Source organism: Canis lupus, chromosome 30 (assembly GCF_011100685.1).
Source record: "Canis lupus familiaris isolate Mischka breed German Shepherd chromosome 30, alternate assembly UU_Cfam_GSD_1.0, whole genome shotgun sequence".
Lineage (NCBI taxonomy): Eukaryota > Metazoa > Chordata > Mammalia > Carnivora > Canidae > Canis > Canis lupus.
The window spans coordinates 15,800,996-15,814,577 of record NC_049251.1 but is presented as its reverse complement, the minus strand read 5'-3'; the positions used below and the strand labels follow the sequence as shown (position 1 = coordinate 15,814,577).

At 36.4% G+C, this 13,582-nt stretch overlaps 1 protein-coding gene across 4 annotated transcripts in view; it reads left to right on the top strand.

The window, feature by feature from the left end:
- Positions 1–13,582, top strand: part of FAM227B (family with sequence similarity 227 member B) — a 191,103-nt gene that overhangs the window by 158,001 nt on the left and 19,520 nt on the right. For 3 of the 4 annotated variants that reach the window (XM_038580379.1, XM_038580377.1, XM_038580378.1), the window contains one exon: positions 1,867–2,027. In XM_038580379.1, the coding sequence (XP_038436307.1) occupies positions 1,867–2,027 (161 nt within the window). Of the gene's footprint in view, positions 1–1,866; positions 2,028–3,321; positions 3,375–4,340; positions 4,446–13,582 lie in introns of those variants that run through there. The other variant, XM_038580380.1, reaches the window with a different exon arrangement.

The window sequence follows — 13,582 nt, the reverse complement described above, 5'->3', positions numbered from 1 at the left end:
TTTAAAAATTAGGGGCCCTTATAGAGAAAGAAGCAGGTATTACCTGTGATTTTCCTAATTTAAAAATGGATAGCTGCAGCAAAATAATAGAAATGTCTATGTTTAGAATTTCGGTAAGATCAAGGTTCTTTCCTGCAGTATCTAAAGTAGAAACCAGGAGGAAAAAAACATCTTTCAAGATAGGCAATATTTCCTTTTAATCTAGACAATGCTTGGTCTGGTTTTGCATGCAATTTAAAGATTACTCAGCCATCAGAAACAATGAAATCTTACCATTTGCAACCATGTAGATGGAACTAGAGAGTAATTTGCTAAGTGAAATGTCAGTCAGAGAAAGACAAATATCATATGATTTCACTCATGTGGAATTTAAGAAACAAAACAGATGAACACAGGGGAAGGGAAGGAAAAATAAAATAGGAAAACAGAGAGAGGCAAATCATAAGAGACTCTTTAACTATAGGAAACAAACTGAGGGTTGCTGGAGGAGAGATGGGTGGGTAGATGGGGTAACTGGGTGATGAGCATTAAGGAGGGCACTTACTTGAAGTAATGAGCACTGGGTGTTATATGCAACTGATGAATAAATTCTACCTCTGAAACTAATAATACAGTATATATTAATTAAAGTTACTTTAAACAAAAATTTTTTTTAAAAAGATCAGGCTTTTCATGTGAATTTTCATGGGAGATTCAGATGATTTTCTATGATTTACATCATAGAAAATATATCTGATTTTGACATTGAGTTTTCACCATCAAAGAATTGCTTTTGATTATGATAGTCCCACTGTTCAAAATAATTATGGAGCATCTCTGAAGGAAAGCAATGAAAAAGTGACCATAAGCAAAAGAAACACAAGTAAACATTTATTTATCAGTAAAAGCAAATGAGAATAAAATTGTGTTTCCTCACAGGAAGTGGAAATAATAACTCTCTTATCTAGGCATTACGAAAATGGAGGAAAGACTTAATATATGAGTAATTGCTATACTGATCCTGTATCCCACAAGACGTCATTAATAAAATCTTGGAGCAATTATACTTATGATCACTTTCCTTGACAGAGAATTCATCTGTCGGCACTTTGATTACATTATCCACCTGCCTTCTAGCTTTCTTTGTTCTGATAAAAATTCAGCTTTTAATCTTATTGGGGTTCCCTTGTATGTTGTTTTTCTCTTGCTGCTTTTGAAATTTTTCTTTTTATTTTGGTCTATCAGCACTTTGAGTATGACAGATCTAGGTGAGTATTTTTCCTACTTGGAGTTAAGCTTCTGGTATATGTTTTCCACAAAACTTTGGAGGTTTTGGTTATGTTTTTCTTCACATTTTTTCCTGTCACTTTTTCTGGAACTATGTTCATTTTATTTCTTTTTTCTTTCTGCTCTTCAGACAGAATAATCTCTATTGACCTATCAAACTGATAAATAAAAAGGCTAGAAGGGTCTTACTGCACAAACGCATAGATTCATACTGTAGTAAATTTCTTTAATTAAGAAGATGCTTGGGGCATCTGGGTGGCCTAGTCAGTTAAGTGTCTAACTCTTGATTCCAGCTCAGCTTGTGATCTCAGGATCCAGAGATGGAGCCCTGCCTGGGGCTTCCCACTCAGCAGGGAGCCTGTCGGGATTCTCTCTCCCTTTCTCTCTGCCTCTCCCACTTGTGCTCTCTCTCTCTCTCTCTCTCTCTCAAATAAATAGCAATGTTTTATTAAAAAGGTCTTTTTCAGAGTTTCTTTTTATTCTATTCAATATACCAGATAGTAACTTTATTTATAGTTACAATTCAGTTATATTTATTTACAGTTCTTTAAAAACTTGTAAAAGTAATAATTGACTTGATTTTTTTTCTTCCCTTTACAGTCCCATTATATTAGCACTGGTCCAGAGTTTAACCGTGTACTCTTCAATTTTGGAGGTCAGAGTCCACTGATTTTATATTATCTTAAGATGCATGAGTTAGCTGGTATTTCCAAAGCCCCTAGACAAACCAAGATTAAACTTACTGAAATATTGCAAGAACCATATCCTTTTTTAAGCTTTGCTTTAATGTGATCTGTTTCTAAAACGTGCAAAACTTTTTGCTAAATGTCACAATCAAGAAAAAGGTTTAATGCATTTTTTAACCAGTGTTTTTTACTTAGCATTTAATTATATTCAAGACTTTCATAGCGTGTTTGGCTAAAGTATTTTCTCTTTTAGGTCTAAGGCTGTGATGCAAGAAAAAATTTTAAAAACATAAAACCCAGAACCTGGTATATGTAGCTTTTTAGTAAAAGACTGTCTTTGCAACTTTACTGTTCAGGATTCAGTTTTAAGCATTTGTCAGACTGTGTATCATGGACTCCTAGACTTCTCTAGAGGAATGTTTCAAACATGTCTTAGAGTGTAATTTTGTTCCAATGAAAATTTGTCAGAAAGGTTAATATGTAAAATATAATATAAATGAACTTGGAGCTCTTTCATTGTAGCAGGGGTGAAGGACCCAGAGTTCTTACACTTATACTCCTCTACCCCCTTGGCATAACCCATGCTTGCCCAAGCCTCACCGGGGACTCAGATGAACCCCAAAGGGATCTAGTAGAGTAGTCTCCAAACTGAAGTGTATACAGTTCTGGGTAGAAAAAATATATATTATATTTGTGTGTATATATATATATATATATATATATATATATATATATATAAATTCTTATTTAATCTTTAAAAATTAAAAAACTTAAGTTTTACTAATATTTAGTAAATTGATACCTTCAGTCAGCTAATATTTCAGTCTACACTCTACTTTTTTAATTTAAATTCAGTTAATTAACATAAAATGTATTATTAGTTTCAGAGGTACAATTCAGTGATTCATCAGTCTTATAACACCCAGTGCTCATTACATCACCTGCTCTCCTTAATGCTCATCACCCAGTTACCCCATCCCCCCCACTTCCCCTCCAGTAACCCTCAGTTTGTTTTCTATGATTAAGAGTCTCTTAAGGTATGTCTTCTGAGAACACTTCCTCTCTTATATTACAGTCAAGATAACCTCCAGAGCCTCACTGACCATGTGTACATGGAATTAACTCAGATAGCTCTGGAACAAAAGGAGAAAGGCACTACAGGGCTAAATCAGTCTGCTCAGGGACTTGTAAATTAAGTTATGATCCAAAGATTATCATCAACTTTGGATAAGTCCAAAACAAAAATTTTAAATGTTTAGAAGTGAAATTTGAAAGGTGTATAAAACTATTCAGAATAAAATGCTTTTATCTTAAGTAATTTTAATTATAATTATAAAAATGTTAGTCTTTGTATTTACATTTCTGGTAGGCATGGATTTGTCCAATGGCTATGTAAGGATTTGTACCACTGAGATGAGTAGGGTGAGTATGTGTAGGGGTAGGAAGAGAAGGAAATGTATATCTAAAGTGTGAAACTTGTTAGGAGAGCATCTCATTTCATAAAAATGTAAAATAAATGGGGCTTTCCCTTTGGAAAGTAAATGGGGCTTTCTGAGCTTGTAAAATGTAATAACTCCAACAAGAAAAAATATCCTTATACCTAATAATAAGCAAAATGATGATGATGCTTCATATTCATCAGCACGTGGCAATTTTTCAAAGTATTTGTTAAATCCCCCTATGTATTATCACAGAAATGACAGGAGTCCTGCAACAATGGGCATATCACACCCACTTTACATATAAGGAAACCAAAGCACAAAGAGAGTAAATGGTTTGCACAGGTGATTCATGCAACAGAGCCAGCATCATAATCTTCTACCATTTCCTGAGTCATGCCTGCTCTCCTGACATGGTGATCTAGGCTAGAATTCTGAGTGATTCTAATGGTTGGTGGCTGAGCCCAGTAATGTTTTCTCCAAAATAATGGTAGCTGCTAATGAAATTTCTATTCAGACTTCCCATAATTATATCTGATGACTATATGATCATTGAATTTATCTCTCTCTCACTCAAATTTTATTTTTAAGCTATTCAGAATAGACAACATTTTTAATAATTTTCTCTGTGCTTATTGGAGGCCTGTGGTTTTCCTGAAGTGTTAGAGTGGATAGATCTATGCAGAGTGAGGGAGTAGGAGGAAGTCGAGAAAGCAGAGAAGATAAATATAATTCATTATATTTGAGGTAGGCAGATTCTAAGATGGGCTCCAATGATCTCCTCCTTCTGGTTTCATAACTCAATTCCCTTCCATTGCGTGTAGGCTGAACCTATGACTTGCTTCTAACAAATAGAATGTGGCTAACATAATGCTATAATTACTTCTGAGATTCAGTTGCAAAAAGACTGACATCAATCCTGCCTGAAATTTCTTGCTCACTCTCTCAGAGCCCTCAGGGGTGGGGAATCAGCTATCATGTTGTACAGAGAAGCCCACATGGTGGGGAAGTGAGGAAGACCTCCAGCCAACAGCCATAAGAAATTGAGTCTAACACTCCATGAGAAAATAAATCTTGGTAATCAATAGCTAACTCAACAACATTTGAGCAAAAATCTGATGTAGATTAATCTCTTCAATAAATGTAAATATTTATCAGATTGTAGTGTCAAGTTCACTTGTTTTTCTCACCCGGTAGAGGACAAAAGAATCGTTTGCCTCTATATTCCTGACGTGGGAAAAATTATCTAGCATATGATACATGTTCAATAAATGTCTGATGGGTGAAATTAGTATGATTTTATATAAAGATAAGGACAAATTTCATTTTATTTTTCAAAAAACTAGACATCATTAATATTAAGAAACCTGGAGGACAGGGATAGGGATAGAAATTTGGGAGTTTTTGGTCAAAGTTCATCTTTGTAAGTCAACACTATCAAAATTATTTTTTTAAAAATGTATTGAACAGTTACTGTGTACCAAGTGGTCTTTTAAGTACTTTAAGGTACTTAATTCATTTCATTCTCATGTCAACTTCTGAGACAGTTACTATTATTGTCTCTATTTTAAGATTAAGTAAACTGAGGCACAAGAAAAGTAAGTTGCTAAGTGATGGCATTTGGAGTCTATCCTTGGTAGTCTGGTTTCACAGCCAATACACTCTAACACTCTGATACTTAACTGTTTACCCAGGAGAACTGTGTAGCTCCAGAAGAAGATAAAAGTATATTCTAGTCTTCTAAGGATAATCACACCTATGTTTTGGGGCAAGGGTGGTAAAAGGCAGAGAAGTCAACAGAGGATAAAAAAGAAAGGATACCATGAAATGTCCCTCTTATTTGAGAATAGTTATTTGAAATTTCTACAATTGGTTCTGCATTAAATTACTTTAGAAGTTTTTCTCCAGACATGTAAGATTACATGACCATGCACATTCTATTTCAAAATCCTTTATTTAATGAGATATTTTTTGATACACTTTCTTAAGCTCAAATACAGAGTAATATCATATTTGATCATTATGTAATTTTTAAATCAAAGTCTTTTAGAACAGATACACTTAAAAATAAGTTTAACATTATAAGTAATATTTCTTCTGATGTGGAGTGACTTGCCAAAGTCATAAGAGGGAAAATTGCTTTGTTGTCCAATATTTTAGAATTTAGATATAAATAATGAGAACTAGAGATGTTTGTGGAAAGGAAGAGGAAGGGTACAAATGTAATTGTGCTTCACAGGGGTGCTCATGATTCTGACAGGATTTTTCAATGTACGTCCATAAAGAAAATAATAAACTTTCTTAGAAATTTTAAATCTTTTTTTTTTTTTTTTTAATCTTTTTTTTACGGGCAGCCCCGGTGGCTCAGCGATTTAGCACCCCCTTCAGTCGGGGTTGTGATCCTGGAGACCTGGGATCAAGTCCCCCGTCGGGCTCCCTGCTTGGAGCCTGCTTCTCCCTCTGCCGGTGTCTCTGCCTCTCTCTCTCTCTCTCTCTGTCTCTAATAAATAAAATATTTTTTAAAAATCTTTTTTATGAATTATCTTTGAATATTTCTTAAACTTGATCACTTAGTATTACAGTTATGAGTAAAATGGCAAAAATTTTTACTTCAAGGACTCAGAGCTGAATATGCAATGTCTTTAAACTGTGTGGAATCATGAGAGTAGACCAACAAAAAAAAATACCTGAAAGCCTGATATTTTTTCCATGTGAAATACAAATTTTTTTTTTTTTTTACAAGATAAAGAAACCTCAGGAACACAATATTGGTGTAGTCTGTAGTTTGTGTGATGTAGTTTGTGTCTCATTCTATTAAAAAGGAAGGTCTATAGGCTCTACCTATGTGTGGGTCCTGTTAAAAAGAAAAGTCTATAGACGGAATCCATATTTCTAACATGAATTTAGAACGTTCACATTTTGTTGTAGTTTAGAAAAAAATCTGAACTCTGCAATATCATAAAGAGTGCATTGTGTTACTACAAAGTGGTCATGCTCTGATCACCACATATGCATATGTGTATACAGACTTATTAACATGTAAAAACTGTCCAGGGGTCGATTGTTAAAACTGTACAATTGAAAATAATGTGGGATACAGCAAGACTTAAACCAACATAAAAATAAAAGCTATACAAAGAAATCATCTGTTGTGAATTATCTATGATGTGGGAGAAGCAAGTAGTCAACAGTGAAAAAAAAAAGAAAAGGAAGAAATCCTGAGACTCATGAAAGGTCACCAGCTCTGCATAACATTCGATTTTCACACAGTAAGAGTTCAGTGGGAAACTCTTTAGAGCCATGTGCAACTTCTTTTCACTTTTATTTATAAAAATATTTCCAATAACCTTTGTCATATGTGCATACATAGATTTTTTTCCCTCACTAATATGTGAATAACAACTTGTCAGTTGTTACTAAAATTACTATCAAATATATTTTTCATTTCAAGTCACTGACATTTCAAGTAATTAGCATATACTAAGGGTCTGTTAGTCACATTTTTAAAAGGATAAATTAGCTAAAAGACAAATGTTCAAAAAATCCAGAACCCTCCCACCTAGTTATTTTTCTTGTAAAGATACATAAAATACTTTTTTCCCTCAGTCCTTACAGAATTATCAGGGTGAAATGGTTAGGAAGGCCTACACGTCTAGAAAGTTTGTTCCATTATTTATGAAATTATACCCCCAAATTTTAACCCTCACTTTCCTTCAGCTTCAAAACTAGGGGTGTGGGTATGACAATATTATCTTTTAATGAGACCTTTCAGATAATAGAAACCATATGTTAGCTTCCTGGAATGGGAAGTTTTTTAAAAATAAATTTTTGTTGAGAACACCCAGCCCTGAAGCCCTGTGGCAAAACGCCCTCCACCAAAACGTGATGGAAGACTGATATTTCCTCTAGTTGTTTGCAAAGAGGAAATATGGGGAAAAGTTATAGTAGGGCTGGGGAAAGAAAGAGAACAAAGGTAGGAGATAAGGCAGTAGAGAGGAATCTAAAAACCCTTGGTTGCATTGAAGGAGTGTCTAAAATTTCATTTGAGCCCACATTTTAGCTTCTTCTCCATCTGTATCAAATAGATGGATTGGAATAGGTAAATTTCAAGTCTTTTTGAATTCTGAAATTTATGATTTTGTTGGAGAATTTTACTTTCCATGCTGTCAGTGCCTAACTAGTAAACAACTCAGTTTTTTCCTGAAATGGCAATATTTTCATTTTGTCAACTCATTGTAGAACCAAGTTCTTCAGGGTATAGACTTTCTCATTCTCAGCTTCAGCTTCCCTAAAAGGCCACCAGAATAACCAGTTGACCAAGTAAAGCTAAAAAAGTATGTCAATTTAAAAGAACTTCAGTAATGTCTCATAATGGGTAAATTCAGGGATGATATTTACCAGGTTTTAGGGCCTAAGTTGGATGATTTTCAGTTGGGCTATGCAAGGCAGAGAATGACCTGGGATTGGGCAGTGTTAATTGGATTGGTGGACCCAGTGAAGTGAGTTTTCATAAGCAAGGTACTAGAACAGGGTCAAGGCTTTTCTTTCAGAAGAAAGCATTTACTGGAGCAAGTAGCTAAGGTATTTTTATTCTTATTCTCAGCATTATTAAATATAGAGATTACAAAAACATATGTGTGTTCCCAAACTTTTTAACACAGGGACAAGCTAAATAAGACATTCCTCAATCATATTTCTACCTCCTCTTAACAATAACAATTAGACTTCCAACTGCAGACAAGAGTGCCTTTGTGGGGAACTGTGGGAGCAGCACCATTCACCAAGAGAACTGGGGGACCTGAGTGTATCAGATAATAGGTATACAGACCTCAGTTCTGGCTATGGGCCCCATAGTGGCCTGTGAACCAACTCTGGCCCCTCATGGCTACAGTCTGGAACCCCTGGAAAACAATCACCTATGAACTAGAGGGCCTTTGTGGAAGTCCAGGAGAAATTCCAGCTCTAGTATAGAAGGGAAACACACACCCACCCACACACACACACACACACACACACACATACACACACACATGCACACACTCCCCTATATATATATGAGTGTGGACACACTGGAGAGGGTAAGAAAAGTTTGAGTTCACCCCTCCACCAAGGTGGCATAGCTTAGGGCCAAGAGAGATCCTCTTAGCTGTGATTTCTCATGTGAGAGAAAATGTGTATAAATGAGCACTCAGCTTTCCTAACTATGTGGGTTGTTGTCAGAAAGGCCCATTTCTCTCTTACCCCATTTGTCATTTATCACTGAATCATGAGCTGCATGACTTGGGGAGCAAGAGGAGACTAGAAGAGTGGCAGAGAAGACTCTCAAAGGGGATTAAAGGGATGTAGATTCTACTAACTGTGTCATAGACTTGTCAAGAAGCCTGCGCACAAATTGTTAGATACCTCACCCGCACATCTTCCCAACCAGCCCATGGGTAGACCACTTCCACCTGCCTAGTACTCATTTGCTTTACACACACACACACACACACACACACACTCACACCCTGTGGTCAGCTTCCTGTGCATGCTCCAAATGGCAATGGTGAGAGCAAGCTTTGGCATGTGGCTGGTGAGCACACTCAGAAAACCTGTGCCAGCCCAAGTCTGTGGTTCAAGGAGAGACCACAAACTTGAGCTTTAGTCCACCTTTGGGAAAACAAAAGGAAGACTGCTAGCACTTGCCCTGGTATGCTACAGGATCAAGAGAAGGCACACAAGCTTAAGAATTCTGCCACAAAGGGGAGCAAGAAACATGGAGCAGATGTATCCATAGAAGGTCTGAGAAAGCCTCAGAATCCCTAGCAGGGCTGATGGAAGGAATTTTTTCCTGAAGGAAGTTAGCAAAGACTAGGGGAGGTGACTGCTTATTCAAATGTGCAGACAGCAACATAAAATTTCAAGGAAGGTGAAGAATCAAGGAAACATGACATCACCAGTAGTTCATAATAATCCTCCAGTAACCAATCCCAAAGACATGAAGATCTTAATTTCCCTGATAAAGAATTCAAAATACTATTTTAAGGAAACTCAAGAAAACACAGAAATATAATTCAATGAAATCGAGAAAACAATACATGAATAAATGCAAAGTCTAACAAATAAATAGGAATCATAAAGAATTTAACAGAAATTCTGGAGCTGAAGAATATAATGATGAAATGAGGAATGCAATACAGGTCATAACAAAATGCAAAGAAAGAATCTGTGATGTAGAAGACAGGAATTTAAAAATTATTCCAGTCAGAGAAGAACAAAGAAAAAAGAAGGAAGGACTGTGAAGAAAGCCTACTTGTTCTGTATGATACCATCAAAAGAAATAATCTGAGAATTAATGGAGTTCCAAAAGAAAAATGGGAGAAGGAAGAAAGGAACTTAATGGCTCTCTTAATGACTAAGAACTTCCCAACTCTGAGGAGAGATTTGGAATATCCAAGTTCATGAAGCTCATGGAACAAATTCAACCTAAAGAGATTTTCTCCAAGACACATCATTTTAAAACTGTCAAAAATCGGAAACAAAAAGAATCTTAAAAGCAGCAAGAGCAAGTAATCTAGTAACTTACAAGGGAATCTCCATAAGGCTGTCAGTGGATTTCTCAGCAGAAATTTTATAGGCCAGGAGAAATTGGGGTGATATATCCAAGGTACTAAAAGAAAGAAAAAGCCAGCCAAGAATACTCTATTCAGCAAAGTTGTCCTTCAGAAATGAGAGACAGACTCTCCCAGACAAACAAATCTGAGGGAGTTCATCACTACTAGTCTGGCCTTAAGGAGTTCTTCAAGCTGAAATAAAAGAATGCTAATTAGTAACATGAAACCATATGAAAATATACAACACATTGGGTGTATATTGTTCTGTATACTGTGTTTTAATAGCATAAAAATAGACATATAGACCAATGGAATGGAATAGAGAGCCCAGAACTAAACCCTCACATATACAGTCAACTAATATTTGACAAGAGGATCAAATGGGGGAAAGGATAGTCTCTTCAGTAAATAGTGTTGGGAAAAGTGGAAAATCAAATGCAAAAGAATGAAATTGGATGCCTATTTTACACCACTCACAAAAATTAGCTCAAAATAAGTTAAAGACTTAAACATAAGACATGAACTTGTAAAACACTTGGAAGAAAACAGGGAAAATGCTCCTTGATGCTGGTCTTGGTAACAATTTTTTGGATCTGACACTAAAAGCACAAGCAAAAAAAGCAAAAAATTCATAGGTGGGACTACATCAAACTGAAAACCGCACACCAAAAGAAACTATCAACAAAATGAAAAGGCAACCTACAGAATGGGAGAAAATATTTGCAAATCATATATATGGTAAGGGGTTAATATAAAAAATATAAAAGAAACTCAGACAACCCAATAGTAAATAAATCCAATTAAAAATATGTATAGGAACTAAATAGTTTTCCAAAGACATACAGATGGCCAACAAGTACATGTAAAGGTGCTCAACATCACTGATCACTAGGAAAATGCAAATCAAATCCACAGTGAGATATCAGCTCACGCCTGTTAGAATAGCTATTATCAACACGACAAAATTTGACAATAAGTGTTGGCTAGGATGTGGAGAAAAGGGAACCCTCATGCCCTCATGCACTGTTGATGAAATATAAATTGATGCGACCACTATGAAAAACAATATGGAAGTTCCTTAAAAAGTTAAATATAGACAAATACCATAGGATGTCACTCATATGTGGAGTCTAAAAACCAACAGAATGAGCAAAGGGAAAGAGAGAGAGAGAGAGAGAGAGAGGCAAACCAAGAAACAGACTCAACTAGTGAGAACAAACTGATAGTTACTAGAAGGTTATCAGAGGGGATGTGGGTAGGGGAATGGGTGAAATAAGTGATGGGGATTAAGGAATGTGCTTTGATGAGCACTGGGTATTGTATAAAAATGTTGAACCACTATATTGTACAGCTGAAAGTAATATTACACTGTATGTTAACTAACTAGAATTTATATTAAAAAAACATTTTTTAAGTTAAATATAGAACTACCATATGACCCAATAACTCTACTTTTAGGTTTATAAGGAAAAGAAACAAAAACAGGATCTCAAAGAGATATCTGCAATCACGTTTTTTAAGATTTTATTTATTTATTCATGACAGACATACACAGAGAGAGGGGCACAGAGACACAGGCAGAGAGAGAAGCAGGCTCCACAGAGAACCTGACTTGGGACTCGATCCCAGGTCTCCAGGATCACGCCCCGGGCTGCAGGCGGCGCTAAACCGCTGTGCCACAAAGGCTTCCCGGCAACCACGTTTTCATTGCATCCTTATTCACAATAGCCAAGAGAGGGAAACGATATAGGTGTCTGTCAGTGGATGAATGGATGAAGAAGATGGGTATATAGACAGTGGAATATTATTCAGCCACAAGAAAGAAGGATATCTTACCATTTGCAACAACATAGATGGACCTTAGGGACATCATGCTAAGTAAAAGAAATCAAATAAAAACAAGTAGTGTATAATATTAGTTATATATGGAATCTAAAAAACCCAAACTCATAGAAACAGAAAGCAGAATAGTTGCCAGGGGCTGGGGGCTGGGGGAAATAGGGAGATGCTGGTCAAAAGATACAAACTTCCAGTTACCAGTTCGGAGATCTAATGTATAGAATGGTGATTATAGTTAACATACTGTATTATGTACTTGAAAGTTGCTAAGAGAATAAATCTTAAATGTTTTTACCACAAAAAAAGAAATGGTAATTATATGAGGTTATGGAGTTCTTAACTCGTGGTACTATGGCAATTATTTCACAGCATAGGAGTGTATTAAATCAATATATCCATATTGATATAAACTTTAAACTTACACAATGTTACATGTTAACTATATCTCAGTAAAGCTGGAAAAAAATTCTGGGACAGGAAAATATATATGGTGGATGCTCTGAAAACCCAGATTTGCTTCCAGAAAAAGCAAAAGCAACTTATTTTTTGGCTGCTGGGGGATTACTATGGCAGAAAGCCCTCCGTCGCTAATACCTTACAAGGATTGTGTCATTTAATGATAGTGGCCTCACTCAATGTCATGCCCTAAGGCAGGTTATATTTTTCAAAACTGGCCACAACAGTATCTTCCTTCCTACATGTTCTTGTTAGAATGTGATCTTGCCACTTATACTATCAAGAGGTAGGACCTATGTCCACTCCCCTTGAATTTGGGCAGACGTTTATATCTTCCTCAACCAATGGAGTGTGACTTCTGAAGCCAGGTCATAGATGGCTTTACAACCTCCGCTCTAATGCTTCTGCTGTTGCTGTTGGAATGCTCCTAGAAACAACTGCTCTTTGAGGAAGATATCAGACCACATGGAGAGGCCATGCTCCAACTAGCAGCCAGAGCTGAGGTTGAGCCACAGCCATCATCAAACACCAGACATGTGAGGAAGCCTTTGAGATGGCTCCAGCTCCAGCCACTACCTGACTACAACTACATGAAAGACCCAGTCAACACCCAAAACTATGGAAATAATAACAAATGGCAGTTGTTGTTTTATGCCACTGAGTGTAGAGTTATTAATGCAGCAATAGATAACTGTACCATGCCCCCTTTCAAAGGCAGCCCACGTCCATTGACTAATGTATCACATTATCCCAACAATACTGAAGGGTCATCCCAGCTTTGGAACTCCCCATAGGTCAGCTTAGACTTCCAGTGGGACTATTATCACAGTTCAAGTTCTCTCTCTGCTTAATTTTACTTCCTTCCCTTATAACTCAGAAATGTTAATCCCAAGAGCACTCCCTAATAAACCTGCACACTGATCTCCATTTCTTAGCCTGCTTTCAAAAACCCACCTAGGAGAGTATGTTTGTTCCCAGTATTACTTAACACAGGGAGAACAATGTTGGTTTCAGCAATCACCATTACAGAGAAGGCAACCCATTGATTGCTCACTAGTTTTCTTCTGGATCCTCAATAGTCAATTAAATGGAAACAGAGGGGAAAAAGTGTATGGGAATTACATTTTTAAAGAATTCAACATTGTACTGTGGGGCTCATTTGCTACCATAAAATGGAGCTACTTGCTGCAAGAGTTTGGGCAGAATTGGCAGATGGTTTCCCACATCTTCTAGGGTTATTTCTTCCTAAGGAAAGATCTTACTGGGCAGCCCCAGTGGCACAGTGGTTTAGCGCCCCCTGCAG